Raw genomic sequence first — 22,176 nt, forward strand, 5'->3', positions numbered from 1 at the left:
ATGCAAGGCTATGACTTCCTTGGCAAGAGCTCAGCTGGTTTAGGATTAAACTGGTGGGCTGTTGATGGGCGAGCGAGTGTGTGCCATACCAACTCACTGACTAATTTCCTATTTTGATTTATTAAATTTATTGTAAATTTGACATCAATTTATCTTGAACTCCCCCCTCCCCCATGGCAACAATTGTCAAACTTCTTCAAACCCCCTCTCCCCCATTTTGTTGACATAATTAATGGACGACCCCTAAGCTGAAAAGGCCTTTCTGATTGAAGAATTTGAAAAAATCATTCTAGGTGACTTTAATATTGGTCTGTAGAAAAATCCTCCTCAAAATGGTTAAATTTCTTCCAAGCACACAATTTATCCCAAACAATTGATAAACCAACAAGGATATCCAATATACTTCACTACACTTACTGACAATATCTACACTAACAGACATAAAAATGTTAGTGAAATGAAAATACCTATTATGCTAAAAATTGCTAGTACCCATCATGTATTCCATAAGTGACCACTATTCAGTACGTATAAACAGAAAAATGTTAGTGAAATTAAAATACCTATTTATGCCAAAAGTGACCAGTATCCAGTGTGTATGCCAAAAGTGACCAGTATCAGGTGTGTATCCAAAAGTGACTAGTATCCAGTGTGTATGCCAAAAGTGACCAGTATCAAGTGTGTATGCCAAAAGTGACCAGTATCAAGGGTGTATGCCAAATGTGACTAGTATCCAGTGTGTATGCCAAAAGTGACTAGTATCCAGTGTGTATGCCATAAGTGACCAGTATCCAGTGTGTATGCCATAAGTGACTAGTATCCAGTGTGTATGCCATAAGTGACTAGTATCAGTGTGTATGCCACAAGTGACCAGTATCCAGTGTGTATGCCATAAGTGACTAGTATCCGGTGTGTATGCCGTAAGTGACTAGTACAATACAGTGTGTATAACCAGATACTCTCACATCTTCTGTTGGTCATCACACAGAAAAACAGTATATAGACATGAAACATTTTGATAAAAGATGGTTTCTTTATGACTTGGCTCAAATTCCTTACCATGAGATTGAAAACATTTTCAACATTGCTCATGTGGTATGGATTTTTAACAAAGTTCTAAAAAAACATGGACCAAGAAAAATAAAATGCATACAACATCACTCTCTACCTAAATGGAAGTTATAACTTCTGAAATAAAGGAATCTAGACATATAGCACATTATGAACTGAGATTCAGTACGGCAAGATAAAAAATTCAATGATTGTATATATCTTTATCATGCGGGATGGGTAGGGGAAATGAACAAAATGCCAGTCAAACACAGTAATAATTTTGGCTATGTAATTTAATTACATTTTTGGGGCTTTTAATTTTATCAAATAATAATCTTTCAAAAAGGAACAAGACATAATGCTTATCTTCATGCTATTTTGTTTCAAATTATGTTTTCATACATTTGATCAACTAATTCAGATACAGTGGTTTCATTCTGGTAATGGGGTCCAAAGTGGTACCACATGATATTCTGAATCATGCTATAATGAAAAGCATTATAGCAAGGGAGAGCTGTATTTCACTAAGGCAAAATCATAGGTTTTTCTGCTCACACATCAGTTTAACATCCATGGCAAAACATGTCACTTCTGGTGGCTACTAATATTTGACCCAGGTGAGAAACTTCCAGAACAAGCTGTTTGGATAGTTATATGCATTTGCATTGTAGGCGTTATAATCTTTTCATCACATAAATTTAGTATCAATAATACTTCTAAAAACATTGGTTTACTTGCTAAATTCACTAAAATGTTATACTTGCTTAAAGTTTGTGATCTATTGTATACTGAAAATTTTCAGTTCTGTTGCTTTGTTCATTTAACTGACTTCATAGATAACCCTCATATATATCTTTGTTTTACGTCCAATTTTTATTCAGATCACAAGGAGACAATTGTGTGCATACTAATGCAAAACAAATACCAAGTTATATAGTCAAATATTTTTCATGATATTAAAGTCATATTTGAATATTTGACAGTGTCATCAAGCTATCTTGAAGTCATATTTGAATATTTGACAGTGTCATCAAGCTATCTTGAAGTGACATTTGAATATTTGACAGTGTCATCAAGCTATCTTGAAGTGACATTTGAATATTTGACAGTGTCATCAAGCTATCTTGAAGTGACATTTGAATATTTGACAGTGTCATCAAGCTATCTAGTCTTTTAACATGTTGAATTCAATTTTAGGACATGATTCAGTAAGTTGTAATCATGAACCTGATTCCATAATTACAATGTATGTAGAATTTATGTTGTAACCATTTCTCAGATCATTGTAAAAAGTTGTCAGGATGTCACTGGGTTGTTATAATTGGCAGACACATAAACCTTGAACCATTTTATTATAAACACAGAGTACTTAAATGTTTGCAAAATCTCGACTTCAACGGAAAATCGCCGAGTTCCAGAACAGTATGGTTATACATTGATTGGAAATGGTGCAACAGTTGTGGGTTGTGAACATGCATGTGTGAGTACACCGGGTTGTAGAGCATTTACATTTTACCGAGATGATCTGGCATGCATTGGATACAACAACGACTCCTATCCACTTGAAACAAGAATCAATGCAACATACTATACCATAGGATGCTCAGATGGTAAGAAATATTTATTCTTCTAGGTAATATTAATCTGCTTATAGTGTAAAATTATACATATGAAGTTGAATTATTGACTTCTATCCAGGATACACAGTTTTGCCTTGTTAATCAAGTATATTTGTATCTGTTGGGCTAACAAAATATTTCACATTAAAGTTATATAGTATTGGATTGCAAAAAGTAAAGAATGACATGATATAAATATTTACAGTAGAGAAATGATAGACTTATTTTCAAACTCCATATTGTGGACATCACACTCCACACATCCTTCTACCATGTGCTCTTCCACACTGTCCTGTATTTCATGTCCACACTCCACACATCCTTTTACCGCACTGCCCTGGAAATCATGTCCACTCCTCACATCCTTTTACCACACTGCCCTGGAAATCACGTCCACTCCTCACATCCTTCTACCACACTGCCCTGGAAATCATGGCCACACTCCTCACATCCTTCTACCATGTGCTCTTCCACACAGTCCTGTATGTCATCACACAGTTCTGTATGTCCTGTCCACACTCCTCACATCCTTTTACCACACTACCCTGGAAATCATGTCCACACTCCTCACATCCTTCTACCACACTGCCCTGGATGTCATGTCCACACTCCTCACATCCTTTTACCACACTGTCATGGATGTCATGTCCACACTTCTCATATCCTTCTACCACACTGCCCTGGACATCATGTCCACATTCCTCACATCCTTCAACCACACTGCCCTGAACATCATGTCCACACTCCTCACATCCTTCTACCACACTGCCCTAGACATCATGTCCACACTCCTCACATCCTTCTACCACACTGTCCTGAACATCAAGTCCACACTCCTCACATCCTTCTACCACACTGCCCTGGACATCATGTCCACACTCCTCACATCCTTCAACCACACTGCCCTGAACATCATGTCCACACTCCTCACATCCTTTTACCACACTGCCCTGGAAGTCATGTCCACACTCCTCACATCCTTCAACCACACTGCCCTGAACATCATGTCCACACTCCTCACATCCTTTTACCACACTGCCCTGGAAGTCATGTCCACACTCCTCACATCCTTTTACCACACTGCCCTGGAAGTCATGTCCACACTCCTCACATCCTTCAACCACACTGCCCTGAACATCATGTCCACACTCCTCACATCCTTTTACCACACTGCCCTGGAAGTCATGTCCACACTCCTCACATCCTTCAACCACACTGTCCTGAACATCATGTCCACACTCCTCACATCCTTCTACCACACTGCCCTGGACATCATGTCCACACTCCTCACATCCTTCTACCACACTGCCCTGGACATCATGTCCACACTCCTCACATCCTTCAACCACACTGTCCTGAACATCATGTCCACACTCCTCTCATCCTTCTACCACACTGCCCTGGACATCATGTCTACACTCCTCACATCCTTCTACCACACTGCCCTGGACATCATGTCCACACTCCTCACATCCTTCTGCCACACTGCCCTGGAAGTCATGTCCACACTCCTCACATCCTTCTACCACACTGCCCTGGACCTTATGTCCTGGACCTTATGTCCATATTCCTCACATCCTTCTACCACACTGTCCTGAACATCATGTCCACACTCCTCACATCCTTCTACCACACTGCCCTGGACATCATGTCCACACTCCTCACATCCTTCTGCCACACTGCCCTGGAAGTCATGTCCACACTCCTCACATCCTTCTACCACACTGCCCTGGACCTTATGTCCTGGACCTTATGTCCATATTCCTCACATCCTTCTACCACACTATCCTAGATGTCATGTCCACACTCCTCACATCCTTCAACCACACTGTCCTGAACATCATGTCCACACTCCTCACATCCTTCTTCCACAATGCCCTGGACCTTATGTCCATATTCCTCACATTCTTCTACCACACTATCCTAGATGTCATGTCCACACTCCTCACATCCTTTTAGCACACTGCCATGGACATCACGTCCACACTCCTCACATCCTTTTACCACACTGCCATGGATGTCATGTCCATATTCCTCACATTCTTCTACCACACTGCCCTGGACATCATGTCCATATTCCTCACATTCTTCTACCACAATGCCCTGGAAGTCATGTCCACACTCCTCACATCCTTCTACCACACTGCCATGGACATCACGTCCACACTCCTCACATCCTTTTACCACAATGCCCTGGAAGTCATGTCCACACTCCTCACATCCTTCTACCACACTGCCATGGACATCACGTCCACACTCCTCACATCCTTTTACCACACTGCCCTGGACATCATGTCCATATTCCTCACATTCTTCTACCACAATGCCCTGGAAGTCATGTCCAATCTCCTCACATCCTTTTCCCACACTGCCATGGACATCATGTCCACACTCCTCACATCCTTCTACCACACTGACCTGCATGTCATGTACACATTCCTCACATCCTTCTACCACACTGCCCTCGACATCATGCCCACACTCCTCACATCCTTCTACCACACTGGCATGGACATCATGTCCACACTCCTCACATCCTTCTACCACACTGACCTGCATGTCATGTACACATTCCTCACATCCTTCTACCACACTGCCCTCGACATCATGCCCACACTCCTCACATTCTTCTACCAAAATGCCCTGGAAATCATGTCCACATTCCTCACATCCTTCTTTGAGACTTTTATAGTGACATTTGTCCAGATAAAACATATATGTAATGCACAGTTTTTACCAGATGAGGTGTCTTTTAGAAACATTTCAATTGATCTACTGCTACAATAAAATATGTATGCGGCTTCAAGAATGAGTATATACAGGATTCATGCAAATAGTAGTAGCGAACACGTGTTAAACATTACAGGTGAGTACATGATAACAATGTTGTAAAACGTAGTACTGAATGAAACAAAATCATACAAATGATTGTTTCTGTAGATGTTGACTAAGAAGCTTTTTAAAAACTTGGCATGTGTCAGCCGACTTGATATGAGGTGGTATGGAATTCCATAGTTTGGCTCTAGTAAAAGCTAAACTCTTATAAAACTCAGAATTTGGTTTAGTTAAATATAACTTGTTGTTTGAGATTGATCTTAGTTCATACATATGTACATTTTTTACAAATTAAAAATTACATTTAAGGTAATCAGGATCTAAACCATGTAAGGATTTATAGTCTTATGAACCCTTCTGAAATTGCTCTCTGCTGAAACCACTTTAGGGTTATAAAAACATTTTTTGACTGTATTGAAATCAGCATCCAGAATAACTCTAGCTGCTCATTTTTTAAATTTCAAATCTTTCCTGATTTTCTGTACCACGATTAACCCAGATAGAACAACAATATTCTAGGTGTTACATGATATATTCATCGTAGAACATCTTTCTCTGTTCTTTGAAATAACTTTTTTCAGCTTTTACTCTGGCTCGACTATCTATGATTAGGCTTTTGATTTGGCTACATTTATCTTTACACCTTTGTGTTCACAACACTTAATTTAATCTAATGCTAATCTCATGGCCTGTTGAACAAATGTTATATAATGTCATATGATCTGCGAACATGTTGGTGGTGGATAGCTCAATGTTCTTTTGTAAATCATTGATGTACAGCAGTAAGAGTAATGGTCCAAGAATTGATCCTTGTGGATAAACCTGACTTAGCAGTTTCTTATCTGAAAGTTTAATTAAAAAAGAAACTTGTTGTTGTCTGCCTTCAAGATAGGAGCAAAACCAAGTTAAGCTCTCATGGTTAACTTGATATAGGCTGAGCTTTTCCAGCAAGATTTTGTGATTTACAAGGTAAAAAGCCTTTGTAAGGTCAAGAAATGATGTGTTTACACGGTTTGCTTGTTCTATTGCTGTTAACCAATCATCCACCATTCTAGTTAGTGTAGCATGGCATGAATGACCTTCACAGAAGCTTGATTGTCATGAATCTAACAAATTAAATAATTCCAGGTAGTTTCTAAATTCATTACAAACATGTCTTTTTAATATCTTTGAAAGTGATGATAAAACTGATATAGGTCTATTATAGTTATCTTTATCAGAAAGATCTCCCTTCTTATTTGCCATTTATAGCCTGTTTGGAAAAATACCTGTGGAAATACTTAGATTGAAGATATACATTAGTGAGGGTGCAATCAACTGAGATGAGAGTTTTAGGAATTTAGCACTTATATTATCTAGACCTCTTGCTGTTGTGACATCAAGTTGGAGTAATTTGTTTAAAATGAATTCAAGGCTTATTTTAGGGATTTGAAGCACTCTTCTTTGCTAGATTTGAAGAAATGTGTTTATTTAATTCATAACTGGAGAATCTTTGATGAGCTATGAGATCCACTTGTTTTCCATTTATATTCACAAATTAATCATTGAGTGTATTTGCAATTTCAAGAGGTTCTTGCTTAATATCACCATTTGTATCACTAATACATGTAAATGACAGATTTGCCTTTCATCACTAATACATGTAAATGACAGGTGATTGACAGATTTGCCTTTCATCACTAATACATGTAAATGGCAGGTTATTGACAGATTTGCCTTTCGTCACTAATACATGTAAATGACAGGTTATTGACAGATTTGCCTTTCATCACTAATACATGTAAATGGCAGGTTATTGACAGATTTGCCTTTCATCACTAATACATGTAAATGGCAGGTTATTGACAGATTTGCCTTTCATCACTAATGCATGTAAATGGCAGGTTATTGACAGATTTGCCTTTCATCACTAATACATGTAAATGACAGGTTATTGACAGATTTGCCTTTCATCACTAATACATGTAAATGACAGGTTATTGACAGATTTACCTCAAGTCATTAGAAGTTTTCCAGAGTTTTCTAGGGTTCTTTTTTGTAATACTGTCAGATGTTTTAGTGAAATAATATGTTTTATTTGCCTTTTGAATCACAGAGAGTTTTGAACAATCAAAATTTTATAAAATATGATGGTAGTGTTTATCCATTATCAATTCTTGGATTAAAATGAAAGACCGTAAGACCAAATTCCTGTCAACATTTTCATCTCAAACATGGATTTAATGATCTGGTATGTACACTGTGGCAATCGTCTCATTGTATCATGACTTGGTATATTATGCTATTCTCTTTATATCATGGTTTGGTATATTTTGTTATTCTTATTGTACTATGGTTTGGTATATTAGAGTATTCTCAGTGTATCATGAAATGGCATATTATGCTATTCTCAATGTATCATGGCTTGGTATATTATGCCATTTCAAAATATCACAATTTGGTATATTATGCTGTTCTCAGTGTGTCATGGTTTGGTATATTATGCTATTCTTAATGTATCATGGTTTGGTATATTATGCCATTCTCAAAATATTACAACTTGGTATATTATACTGTTCTTAATGTATCAAGGTTTGGTATATTATGCTATTCTCATTGTATCATGGTTTGTTATAGTATGCTATTCTCAATATATCATGGTTTGGTATATTATGCTATTCTCAGTGTATCATGTTTCAGTACATAACTTGGTTATGAAGCCAACAACCATGTTATAATGAGGGACATCTACTACTAAATTACTTTTATAGATGTACATATAAAGAAATCATCTTGAAAGTAATCCTGATTTCAGAAAGAAACTGTCTAATGTTTAGATATTGATCCATAGATATGGGAATAAAATAAAAGTTCTCCACAAAAAGTAGTACTATGGATCAGTTTTTTTCTGAACTCTTATTTGAAAACTTTTACTGACAAGGATGCAGTAGTAATTGGTGTCTTGTGAAATACAAATATGTTATTGAATCCATCTCATACAAGTCAGTGAAGCAACAATTGTCTTACCACCATTCTAATCAGTTAACCAATCAGCAAACCTAACTCAGCATGTCTCCAGGCATTGTTTCTGTCCACCATTTTCCTCAGATATGCTTATTGTCATGATAATGAATGCATAATTGTAAATATTTTTTAAAAAAATCAACAGTTTGTCAATGTTTTGAATGGTAATAATGTAAAATTGTAATTAATCATTAAAAAAATGACAAAACAATGGTTTTCAAGTATTTATCATCTGATATATTAAGCATGTATTAAAATGTTTACTTCAGCATACATCATGAATAAAAATTCCATCTCATGAGAAAATCATTAATAAAATTTCCATCTCATGAGAAGATAATTAATCAAAATTCCATCTCATGAGAAAGTCATTAATAAAAATTCCATCGCATGAGAAGATCATTAATCAAAATTCCATATCATGAGAACATCATTAATCAAAATTCCATCTCATGAGAAGATCATTAATCAAAATTCCATCTCATGAGAACATCATTAATAAAAACTCCATCTCATGAGAAGATCATTAATCAAAATTCCATCTCATGAGAAGATCATTAATCAAAATTCCATATCATGAGAAGAGCATTAATCAAAATTCCATCTCATGAGAACATCATTAATCAAAATTCCATCTCATGAGAACATCATTAATCAAAATTCCATATCATGAGAAGAGCATTAATAAAAATTCCATATCATGAGAACATCATTAATCAAAATTCCATATCATGAGAAGAGCATTAATCAAAATTCCATATCATGAGAAGATCATTAATCAAAATTCCATATCATGAGAAGAGCATTAATAAAAATTCCATATCATGAGAACATAATTAATCAAAATTCCATATCATGAGAAGAGCATAATAAAAATTCCATATCATGAGAACATCATTAATCAAAATTCCATCTCATGAGAACATCATTAATCAAAATTCCATCTCACACGAACATCATTAATCAAAATTCCATCTCATGAGAAGATCATTAATCAAAATTCCATATCATACAAAAATCATTAATAAAAATTCCATCTCATGAGAAGATCGGTAATAAAAATTCCATCTCATGAGAAGATCATTAATAAAAAGTCCATCTCATGAGAAAATCATTAATCAGAATTCTGTCTCATGAGAAAATCATTAGTCAAAATTCCATCTCATGAGAAGAATAGAAATTTAAATTTTTATGTACAACTGGATACTTCTAAACAATCACTATTTTTGATTTTGCTATACATTTTTATTTCCTAGGCAACCTAAACAAATTTATAAAGATAAGATTGCATACTAAACACAATAACATCTTTTGAATTGAATTTTCTTTTACATGACAATAAGAGATGTCAAAATTTTGGGAACATTTTACCGGGTACCTTTCAGTCCTAATGATCAGTTACCCAATCAAAGGGAAATTGTATTCAATGTGAATGTGAACTGCTTTGTTGTAGTTTCACACATGCAAACTCCCAAGAGAGGTATAAGCTTAATTTATTACTAATTATTATAATTGGCAAAAAGTGTAATCTGAGCATAAATAGAGCAATCTATATATGACAGGCCATAACTACAGAAAACTATGAAAATTGTACATTTAATTTTGCTTCTTACCTGGATCTGCAGTTAAATTTTTGTTCAAAAATATCAATCAGTAGTTAGTACAAGAGCATAGACACAAATACAAATTAGTAATTAGCACAAGAGTATAGACACAAATATCAATTAGTAGTTAGTATAAGAGTATAGACACAAATGTCAATTAGTAGTTAGTATAAGAGTATAGACACAAATGTCAGTTAGTAGTTAGAACAAGAGTATAGACACAAATATCAATTAGTAATTAGTACACGAGTATAGACACAAAAGAAATTGATAAATTATGTATGCATATCACTCACTTTAACTTGTCTACATGTCTACAGTAACTTTTGTGAGTTGTTGTAAAGTCCACAAATGATGATTGTTGTATTATCCTCAATCTGCCATGGTTCGTTCCTTAATGACAGTCCAGTACAAAATTCCTCTCCTCTAACATTTTTCAGTTATATAACATCCATCAGTCACATTGATCCATCCTGGTTTTTTATATATTTTTTTAGAATGATATTTGGCACCATTTGTTTTCAATTTAGACTGGTCTGCTATGTATGTAGCATCAAAATATAATGAATCTTGGAAAGTGGTTTCAAATTCAAGAAACCCGTTTGTTTTCTTGGAACTGTTTCATGTAAAATTCATGCAAAAATTACATTTACACATGTGGTGAATTTTTATTTGATTTTTTTCTCTCAATGTTATTACATATAAAAGATTTTTTTCCTTTATATTTAAATATTTTTTTCCTAACAATATGGTATAAGAAGTGAATGTTATGGTAACCAAATTTTTGTGATGCCTTTGCCTGACAAAAAAATATCACTTGGGTTTCACACTAATAAAAAAGGTCAAATAAACAAACATGTGAACAGCAGCCTTAACATGAAAAGCTAACACTCGCTCCTTGGCCACAAACTTGAGGCAAAAATGGCATTAGTTAAGCCAGACATTTCTATCGTATTTTCTTTAATTTCAATTATAGTACATATTTAAATTTTATTTCATTGAATATTTCCTAATCAGTTCTTGCTGTCACTGTTATCTCAAAACAAGTGGGTTTCAGTTGCGAGAAAAATGGCACATGAACCATGGACAGGCATGAAATTAGGACAGTCAAGCTTGAAATATCAGCATTGATTCTCAAATAGGTCACACCAGACAGTATTGTTTTATTATATAGTACATGTATGACAAGTAAATTGTAAGCAGCCATATGAGCCCCTGTGATGATAAATAAATGTGCACAAGACACGAACCTCAAACTGTAATCATTATTCTGTGTTTCGATCTGAACTTGGAAAACATCTTTTTTTTTAATGGTTACCTGGTTGCTCATTTTATTACCCGGGTTATTATCAACCAGCGGGTACCCGAGTACCTGGGTACCCATTGGCATCTTTAATTACAATGTTCTCAAGCCCCTTTAAAATTGATTTTTATGATTTACCAAATAAAACATGTAGGTTATTACTATACAGACTTGAAATACAAATATAACTAATGTCTACTGGAGTGTATATTATGCAGTGTGGTAACTTTATGTTTTAATGAAGGACAAGAGTCATTGTTAATAAACATAACACTGAAATTGACACATATTTCTTTGGTCTTGAAAATATTAGTCCTATTGTTTATTGATATATATTGTTGTATAACATTGACCAATAACTATGTATAACCTGTTTTTTAGTTGATTCTGAGTGTCAACTCATAGACAGCTGTAGAAACATAACATGTACTAACAATGGTACATGTAATAATGGCCGCTGTATGTGTAAAGCGGGATTCACTGGATTTACATGTCAACACAGCATTGATGACTGCCTGAGTAACCCATGTCAGAATGGAGGCATCTGTATCGATGGTTACCTTTCCTACACATGTCAGTGTGCCAAGGGCTATAATGGTAAGTGTAGGCATAGATGGTAACTTTTCCTACACATGTCAGTGTGCTAAGGGCTATAATGGTAAGTATAGGCATAGATGGTCACCTTTCCTACACATGTCAGTGTGCCAAGGGCTATAATGGTAAGTGTAGGTATAGATGGTCACCTTTCCTACACATGTCAGTGTGCCAAGGGCTATAATGGTATGTGTAGGCATAGATGGTCACCTTTCCTACACATGTCAGCGTGCCAAGGGCTATAATGGTAAATGTAGGCATAGATGGTGACCTTTCCGACACATGTCAGTGTGCTGAGGGCTATAATGGTAAGTATAGGCATAGATGCTCACCTTTCCTACACATGTCAGTGTGCCAAGGGCTATAATGGTAAGCATAGGCATAGATGGTTACCTTTTCACACAAGTCAGTGTGCCAAGGGCTATAATGGGAAGTATAGACATTACTACAGCATAGTCCTATACACATTTAGTATTAAATTGCATTTACATAATAAGATAACATTAGTTCACTGGAGCTATTTTGCTGATTACGGTGATATAACAATAACCTTAAACATTGGACATACCTACAAACATACATATATTTGTTTAATGGGTTTTTTTAATGACTGGTTACAAAAGTAATATTTCTGTGCTAGAAATACACACCCAGTCTACATCCAACCCCATCCCCAGTTTATAATTATATTTTAAAAAATTCATGGCAGAGAAATCAATTTAAGTGAAAAGATTCTATAAATTTTGTCTGCCTTCTCCTCTCAGCAGTTTATAGACCACTTGTAATTTTAAAAATGAAAAGTATAAAGGATATAAAAAAATGCATATTACTTGGTAATTTCATTATTAATTTATAACTTTTGCCCTAATTGTCTCTAACACTGTCATCTTGTTAGCATCTCAATCCAAAACAGTTTTTAGTGCAAACAGCCAGCCACTCACTTTCCTTTTCTGGTTCCTGGAAAAGTTCATTATCAGTGAAGGGTCCTTTTTTTATTGCACATACATTGAAACTATAAAAAAACTGTATCCAAAATGTGCAATATCTAGTTTTATTATTCCTAAAAGAAAGTTGACCAAATTAAAAAGGGCTATCATTTCAAAGGTATTTAACTCCTGGAGTTAAGGAAATTTATGTAATTATTTGGAACTTATTGGAAACGATGAAGAACATCACTGCTGTTCTAAAATATCTGGACTAGATCATGCAGATATGGTAGACACATTAGTGGAAAAAACTCTTCTTTGGTTTAAAATGTGAACAAGATCACAGTGTTTAACAACCCTAATGGTGGCAGTCAGGTTCGAGATTATATATTGATGAATGAAATTACTAAATATGTTGCCTTTTTTATATCCATGATGCTTTGTGTTTTTAAATACAGTCAGGGGCTTCCAACTGCCTGAGGGTTGGTGAATCCTATATTCTAATTACATGTGTAATGGCTGACCAATACACATTTAAATAACCCAAATCCCTCCCCCTTCCCACTTCTCCAATGTAAACAATATACAAGACATAAGGTTTATGTAAAGTTTATTGTACCTATAAAATAATCTTTAGCTTAATGAGGGCAAATCACATTACAAAACACTACACCAGCTGTACAAATACCTCAGAAAGAGAGGCTTGGGGGGAGTTTGTAAGGTTTTTAAGAGTGACCAATACCTTTATCTGGATCCACAAGGGGCTGATGCAAGGTGTATAGGGAAACTGATAACTGGAACTGGAGAAGTCAAATCCTTGGGATTACTATGATACATTTGATACCCCATAAACATACAGTAGGAAGCGGGTCTGATGTATATGGGTATACTAGTTAAATACATTTAAGTATACTGATAAACACACAGTAGGAAGCAGGTTTGATGTATATGGGTATACTAGTTAAATACATTAAAGTAATGACAACAGTTGAGGAGAAAAGCAAAGTTTTGAATGCAAGAAATATGGCAATGGCCAAAGTGAAAGGAGCACACTGGCTATAATGAAGGTCCCCAACTGAATGGTAGAGAACTTTCATGTCAAAAATATTTGAATTCTGTCATGTCATCTGTTATGTATATTTAATTTGCATTGTTTATTATTTATTTTTTATTTATATTTCATTATATGTTATTGGTAATGTAACATTGTATGTTGGATTTTTTACTTTGTCCAAAATCAAGTTCATTTTCTACCTGACCTGAATCATTGATTTTGGTTTTGTAAACAACATGTTTATCTCTATCTGAGTCAAGAACATTGGAAATTCCCCATGAATTACCAGGTCTACCTGTTGTTTACTACATTTTATATTATTATTTTAGTAATAGACTTTTAATTATAACTAAGATTTCATCTTGTAAACATTTGGAGATTTTCTAAAAGAAACTTTCAATTAGGTAACATTATTTTTTTAGGAATTTTTACTTGAGGTCTAGTAGAGGACTATATTATCTTGTTTTTCTAGAAATTAATTTTTTTTGCTGTAAGATCTTAGCAGAATCAGTTGTATTATTGTTGTGTCCAGTTTTCATTTTGGCTGGAATTTATTCAGATTATTTAATTCAAGTAATTCTTCTCTGGAAATACAAAGTGCTCAAAATAGCATTTTTGAAAATTGAGACTTGATTTAATAGTGAAATTTCAAATAAGGATTTAATGCTTGGACTGTATTATTGTGATCCAACAAAAGACTGTTGGTATATCACCACAACATGGCCCACCACAGACACATCGACACTTCCAGTATTGGATTTAATTTTGATTTCAAACAAAGTTGATTCAGAACTTGAATTATTGTTGATTCAGAACTTGAATTATTATTACTTTGGCTGTAAATCTAGGATTATTTGGAAATTAATTAGCAATACAGTAAGTTTCATTTCTTTTTATATTTTCACTTTGTTTTCTAGGAAAATAAAATATTTGCTGAATTTTACAAAGCTTGTTGCTTCTCACTCTTTTCTTTTACATATTTTAGGAACATAGAGTCACCAAAGAATTTACAGCAAAAGTCATAACGAATATTAGCATTAAAAAGGCAGCTGGGACAGATATCATTTCACAGAAATGTTTAAAACTTGGAACTCAGTCACTGATCTTTCCTATAACCACTCCCTTAGACTGTCTTGACCATAACATTTTCCCAACAAGACTCAAGGAAGCCCAGGTGGTCCAGGCATACATGAAAAGCAATATACTTGATAAACAAATCTAACTGTATCAAACTATATCCTAACTATAGTGTATATCAAAACCTTTTGAAAGAGTTACCTGTGACAGGATCACTAATTACTTGTACAATATCTTACACTCAAACCTTTCTGCTTTCAAAATGGGCTTCAGCTGTCAAACTACAGACTAATTTGACTACTAAAAGATTTGCATTTAGCCCTAGACTGAAAAAAATATGCTGCAGCTGTTTTGATGGATTTGTGGAATGCATTTGACTGCTTACTTCACAATCTCCTTCTCCAGAAAGTTGCTAATTTGCAATAACTTATTTAGGATTCTTAGTCTTCTTAGGTCTGGTCATTGAGAAATATACTGCTGGACACAGTAGATTCATATGTCAGCACAGTACTAATGACTGCCAGAGTAACTCTTGTCAGAAAGGATGCACCTGTACAGTTGGTCTTGTTCTGTTTCAGTTTTTGTTGGTTGTAATGGCATTTAAACCACACTATTGGCTATTTTCATGCCTTTCTCAGAGACACTCTAAGGCAGCCACCTGGTTTGGCATGTGCAGGTATTGAACCTGCAGTCTTTGATTACAAGTCAGATGCTTGACCAGCTGAGTTATTGTGGCATTCTGTAAAGATGTCACCTTTTGTACATATTTCAGTTTGTTTATGGCTACAATTTCATCTGAAAACACCATCAAATAGAATTTGACCAACTTTGACTTAACGTGCCATGGTACTAAGCCTTTCCTCTAATTATTATTTTTTAAAAATTTTGTACTGCATCTGAATGTGATGTAAATTTCATCCTTCATCAGTAACTGTTTCATGGCAGCCTCAATATGATAATCATTTTTTAAAAAGCAGCATACAAAGATTGCTGTCTAATTAAATGTCAGAGTATTGAAATTAGAAAAAATGTGCCATCAACTTCTCTTTTTGATCCGTATACTTTATTTTTAGCTCTACTCATCATATATCAGTAGTGCTTATAGGATGGCCTATTTTCTGTCATTTACTCTTCATCTGTCCAACCACAGCAGACATTTATTAGTGATACTCCTTCTAAACTAAATAGAGGATTGCCATGAAATTCACAGATTAATGACTTCTTACAATGTCTTGTTTGTCATAAATGATAATGGTAATAATCTTATCATAATTTGTTTGAACCAGTAGATCATCATAGCTTTTGAGGGACTCAGAAAACTGGACATTGGTCAGTCATCAGCCACTTTGACGGATTCTTGTTCTGAAAGCCTTGCAGTTCAAATTATTTATTCTCATTAATGACTACATTTGGAACTTTATAACAGTCATAGATGATGGAAAGGAATCTACAGAAGAACTAATCTCTTGTAAAGTTTTTAATTAAAGGCTGGTAATTGAAAATGCATTCACAATCTCTTGTAAGATTTTTAATTAAAGTCTGGTAATTAAAAATGCATTCTCAGTTGTTACTTTAAAGGTATTTAATTAAAGACTGGTAATTGAAAATGCATTCTCAATTGTTACTTTAAAGGTTTTTATTTAAAGACTGGTAATTAAAAACACACATTCACCATATCTTTTTAGGTTTTTAATTAAAAACTGGTAATTGAAAATGCATTCACAATCTCTTGTAAGGTTTTTAATTAATTAAAATGCATTCACAATCTCTTGTAAAGTTTTTAATTAAAGACTGGTAATTAAAAATGCATTCTCAGTTGTTACTTTAAAGGTTTTTAATTAAAGACTGGTAATTGAAAATACATTCTCAATTGTTACTTTAAAGGTTTTTAATTAAAGACTGGTAATTAAAAACACATTCGCAATCTCTTTTACAGGCACAACTTGTGAGAGCAACATTAATGACTGTGTGGGCAACTGTACAAGCAATGGATCTTCCAGCTGTGTGGATCTAGTGGATGATTACAACTGTACTTGTAAACCGGGTTATTCAGGCAAGAACTGTGAGGTAAGGATGTATGACCTTGCCCTAATGATTGCATAACATGGTACGGTGTCTAAAGATGAAGTATTAGTCTTGCAATGTAATAGCATGATATGGTGTCTAAAGATGAAGTATTAATTAGTCTTGCATTGTAATAACATGATATGGTGTCTAAAGATGAAGTAAGTATCGATTAGTCTTGGCTTATTATAACATGGTAGGGTGTCTAAAGATAAAGTAAGTATTGGTTAGTCTTGGCTTGTTGTAACATCATAGGGTGTCTAAAGATGAAGTACTGATTAGTCTTGGCTTTTTATAACATGGTTACTGTAATTATACTGAGTTCCAAGGACCAAAAAGATTTCATCGTAGTGTAAAAGAGGAGAAAAACACAACTTGTCATTTTAGATGTGGTGGTTCTAGTGAGGAGAGACTATCGAGTACCATTTTGTGTATGTCCTCTCCTGAAGCAAGTTACATATCCTATATGAAAATCTGAAGGCATCACATAGTATTATGTTTCCTTATTGAGATTTTACAACTCAAGGACTAATGATAAATATTTAAAACCATTAAAAAATACTTGGAAAATTTCCAGAAAGTGCTTAAATTTCCTAATGAAGTGTCTGCTTTGAACCATGAAGGAAGAAGTCTATTGATTTTGCTGTCAAAGGTTAAGGTCACTGACAGAGGAAGAAAAATTAATTCTGCACAATAAATTTACTTCTGTTAATCACAGACGTGGAATGAACTTTACAGATGGCTTGTACCTGGAATAAGGTGGATCATGGTTCATACAACTTTGACAAATGTTCATATTTGAAACATTGCCTTGTGTATTCCTGGAATTTTGAAAATTGATTTTATCCTTGAGAAATCCTTAAATTTGTTGAAAAACTCCTTGACATTAATTGAATACAAGATGTCAAAAATGAAGAAACTCAATCACTTTCTAAATTCAGAATTTAAAAAAAAATTTAAGATATATTTTCCTAGAATAATAAATATATAATTAAAATGGGATAAAATTACTCGATCAAATGACACACAGCATGGGATTTTACAAGATGGAGTAGTGTCCCTTTCCATTTGTTAGTTGCACATTTGTTTTCTTCTTCCATTCATGCTGTGATCAGTAAAGTAACATTTCAAAACTTCAGTTTCCACAAGAAAACAAATATTGAAAATTGTTGGAGGTCCCTTAAAAACTCTTTTAATAGTCTTTAAAAATGTACTTTTTGGAACTGTATGAACCTTGTAGATGCCAAAATTCTAATTTTAGAGACAAAAGATCATGGTTATGTGGTTGAGTTCCTAAAATAGAAATTTCATCTGTGTTTTGTTTTCAGCATGCACCACTTTGTAAAATGACTTTTTCAATGTACAATTGTACCAACAGTAGCAATAAACAATTTGACATTGCTGTATAATTATTGACAGCAAAATGTTTTCATTAGCTGAGAGCAGTTGGTTTCTGACACTTAGTGAATTATTTCCTACTGTCACTTTGTCAGCATGACAGATGTTTTGAGTAGCAGTGCAGTCAGGAGATAAGAAAGAAAAAAGGGGCTTTTTAATGTTCATGTTATTAGCCAATTTCATGTTATAACAAAGCATGCTCTATCAAGTTCCCCTGTAAAATGATTTCCACAGAATTTTTTAAACATAACTTCACTCTAATATGTAGATATGTTGCCCTTGATACTAAGAGACCTGTAATTGTCTAATTTTATACCTTAAGGTCAGACACCAAGGTCAGAGTTAATTGACAATGGGACATAATTTTATTGCATAAAAACTTCAGTTCTGTCAAATGTATATGGCAGATAGGAAGATTATGCTTGTAACAAGGACAATGTCCATGTTCAGCTGTCAGATTTGTTCAAATTCAATAATGTACCATAATCAAACCATTATTCCTGTTAGAACAAAAAAGTATGATTGCTGAATTAATTTTTTGTTTCAGTAGGTTGATATTAATAACTGTGCCAGCTATATTCCTGTCAGCTTGGTGGGGATTGTGTACAGACTCTGTGTATAATATTGTAACTAGTGTAACTGATCTGACACACTGTATGTATTTTGTTTTTTGTCCCTGATTTCTAAAAGGTAATTATTGATGCCACTCTATCCATTTATGTGTAGTGGAGTGTGTACAGGCCTTCTCAATAATCACCATAGTAACTGCAGTAGATGACACTTCCTGGTCTGTTTCTTGTTTCTTTAGGTAAATATAAATGACTGTGCCAGCTATCCTTGTCAACATGGTGGAGTCTGTACAGACCTTGTCAATGATTACCAGTGTAACTGCAGTGACACTGTGGGCTGGGGAGGGAAAGATTGTAGTCTGCCAACTAATCAGTGTAGCAGCATGCCATGTAAAAATAACGCACCTTGCTACAGCATGGAGGATACATTCTTTTGCAGGTAAATTTGCACTGAAATAGACTTTGTGCATCTGTACATCGCATATCAATAAATAACTTCATTACAATTTGTTTTAGAGTTATTGCCCTTTTCCTCAAAACTCAGTAATTATTATGGTCATAATCTGAAGAGGCAGATTTTGATAAATCATTTTGCTTCATTAGTTTCTGCAGAGTTATTGTCCTTGTTTTTATAGTAGCTATTCCAACAGTTGGAAATGTATTATTTTATGGATTACTGTGAAACATGGTGCATATTGTCACATTTTTAAGATACACATACTGACAAATCTTTATGTTCCCATTATTTTTTTAAAGAAATATTAGCCCGTTAGACTTGCAGCTGGATGGGACAAAGGATCACTACACATTTGGAATGAAATTGAATGTTAGCATGGGGTTTTCACAAAAAGTCATCTAATGATTTCTAGTTTGTGTTATTAAACTAATTAGAATCTCATATCCGGTATGAAAATATGGCCACTCAAGAATATCAGAGATGATTTCAACACTTGGCAGTTTATACAAAAGAAATGGTCTTATCTTGACTTACTGGAGTCATTAGAGCATCAGTCCTTTCAAGGGAGTCTTGTTGATAACTACCAACCAATCTCAATACTACCAAACTTGTCAAAATTGATTGAAAAACATGTCCATGACTCATTCCTGTCATATTTAACCAAATACTTGCTGCTACACCCTAATCAATCAGGCTTTAGACAGAACCATTCCTGTGAAACTGCCTTGATCTCCCTAACTAATAAATGGCTTCAAGCACTTGACCAAGGTAGAATAATAGGATCTGTATTTGCAAAATTTTAGGAAAGTTTCTGACATGGTGGATCATGAAATCCTTTTGAAGAAACTGAAAATTTGCCAATGTGATGAAAGCACAATTAGATGGTTTACTTCTTACTTAAGTGAGAGAACACAACATGTTTATATAAATAATGTTCTGTCTGAACCTGGAACAATTAGATATGCAGTACCACAAGGCTCAGTTCTGGGTCCATTACTATTCATTTTATTTAATAAAGACCTACCACTTTTACTAAAGGACCCAATATCATCTACAGATCTCTATGCAGATGACACAACATTGTCAGACATCCAAAACACAAAGCATGAACTTGAAATTTCTTTACAGAATGCTCTAAACAAACTGGACAACTGGTGCACATGCAACAACATGGTGATAAATACTAGCAAAACTAAAATATTACTTATCTCAACATGGCAAACAAGGACAAATCTTGATAGTGATGAACTATGTCTGACATGGAAGGATACAAATTTGCAAATGGTCTGTCTTGATAGACTATTTGGTGTTCTGGTAGATAATAACCTATCATGGGCTGAACATATCAAACATATCAGTAAACAAATAGTCAATTCAAGTTTATGACTTCTCAGTAGGATAAGACATTTTCTCCCTGAAAGGCACAGAAAACTATTTTATAACAGTTACATACAACCCTATTTGGACTACTGTAGTACAGTATGGGGTAATTCAAATGATAAAAACATAGCAAAGCTGGCACATCTTCAAAAAAGAGCATTTGTGCTAATATCAGTCCGAAAGAAAGCAAGGAAAATTTAGCTGGTTGGTTAAAATTATTACCTATTAAAGACTGAATCTGTTTGAGAAAAGCCAAATTAATGTACAGGATATCTCAGAATAGTGCTCCTGAATATTTACAATCACTATTCCAGTATAGGCTACCTGGTAATACTCCCCACCTGTGATCCATGTCTATCAAACAGTATAAAATTCCCAAACCAAATAAGTAGTTATTTAAAAAAAGTTTCCAATACTCTGGAACTCTGCTCTGGAATAGTATTCCAGTTGAGATTAGAAATGCCCACTCTATTTCCTTCTTCCAAACCCAGTATATCTGGTGGCTTCAGAGATGCAGCTAAAATAAATAAATTCCTTTGTATGAGGGCCTCAAGGTAGATTAGTCCTTAGCTAATTGTGTTACCCTCTTTAAATAAGGTCATTATTATTATTATTATTATTATTATTATTATTATTTAATTGCTGTGAGACTCAGTACACATGTAGGATGATCATCATTAGGAGTCTTGTTATTTGATTGCTGTGAGACTCAGTACACATGCAGGATGATCATCCAAGGGACTCTTGTTATTTGATTGCTGTGAGACTCAGTACACGTGTAGGATGATCATCATTAGGAGTCTTGTTATTTGATTGCTGTGAGACTCAGTACACGTGTAGGATGATCATCATTAGGAGTCTTGTTATTTGATTGCTGTGAGACTCAGTACACATGTAGGATGATTATCATTAGGAGTCTTGTTATTTGATTGCTGTGAGACTCAGTACACGTGTAGGATGATCATCATTAGGAGTCTTGTTATTTGATTGCTGTGAGACTCAGTACACATGTAGGATGATCATCATTAGGAGTCTTGTTATTTGATTGCCGTGAGACTCAGTACACATGTAGGATGATCATCATTAGGAGTCTTGTTATTTGATTGCTGTGAGACTCAGTACACATGTAGGATGATGATCATTAGGAGTCTTGTTATTTGATTGCTGTGAGACTCAGTACACATGCAGGATGATCATCCAAGGGACTCTTGTTATTTGATTGCTGTGAGGCTCAGTACAC

The 22,176-nt window shown here is 34.6% G+C and overlaps 1 protein-coding gene across 1 annotated transcript in view; it reads left to right on the forward strand.

The window, feature by feature from the left end:
* LOC149806280 (uncharacterized) overlaps positions 1 to 22,176 on the forward strand; it is a 386,203-nt gene that overhangs the window by 99,452 nt on the left and 264,575 nt on the right. Inside the window, exons 14-17 of the mRNA XM_089935557.1 lie at positions 2,418 to 2,663; positions 11,799 to 12,014; positions 17,005 to 17,135; positions 19,339 to 19,538. Coding sequence (XP_089791683.1) covers positions 2,418 to 2,663; positions 11,799 to 12,014; positions 17,005 to 17,135; positions 19,339 to 19,538 — 793 coding nt within the window. The remainder of the gene's footprint in view (positions 1 to 2,417; positions 2,664 to 11,798; positions 12,015 to 17,004; positions 17,136 to 19,338; positions 19,539 to 22,176) is intronic.

The sequence above is a fragment of the Sinohyriopsis cumingii genome, chromosome 2 (assembly GCF_028554795.1).
Source record: "Sinohyriopsis cumingii isolate HCF-2022 chromosome 2, ASM2855479v2, whole genome shotgun sequence".
Taxonomy (NCBI): Eukaryota; Metazoa; Mollusca; class Bivalvia; order Unionida; family Unionidae; genus Sinohyriopsis; species Sinohyriopsis cumingii.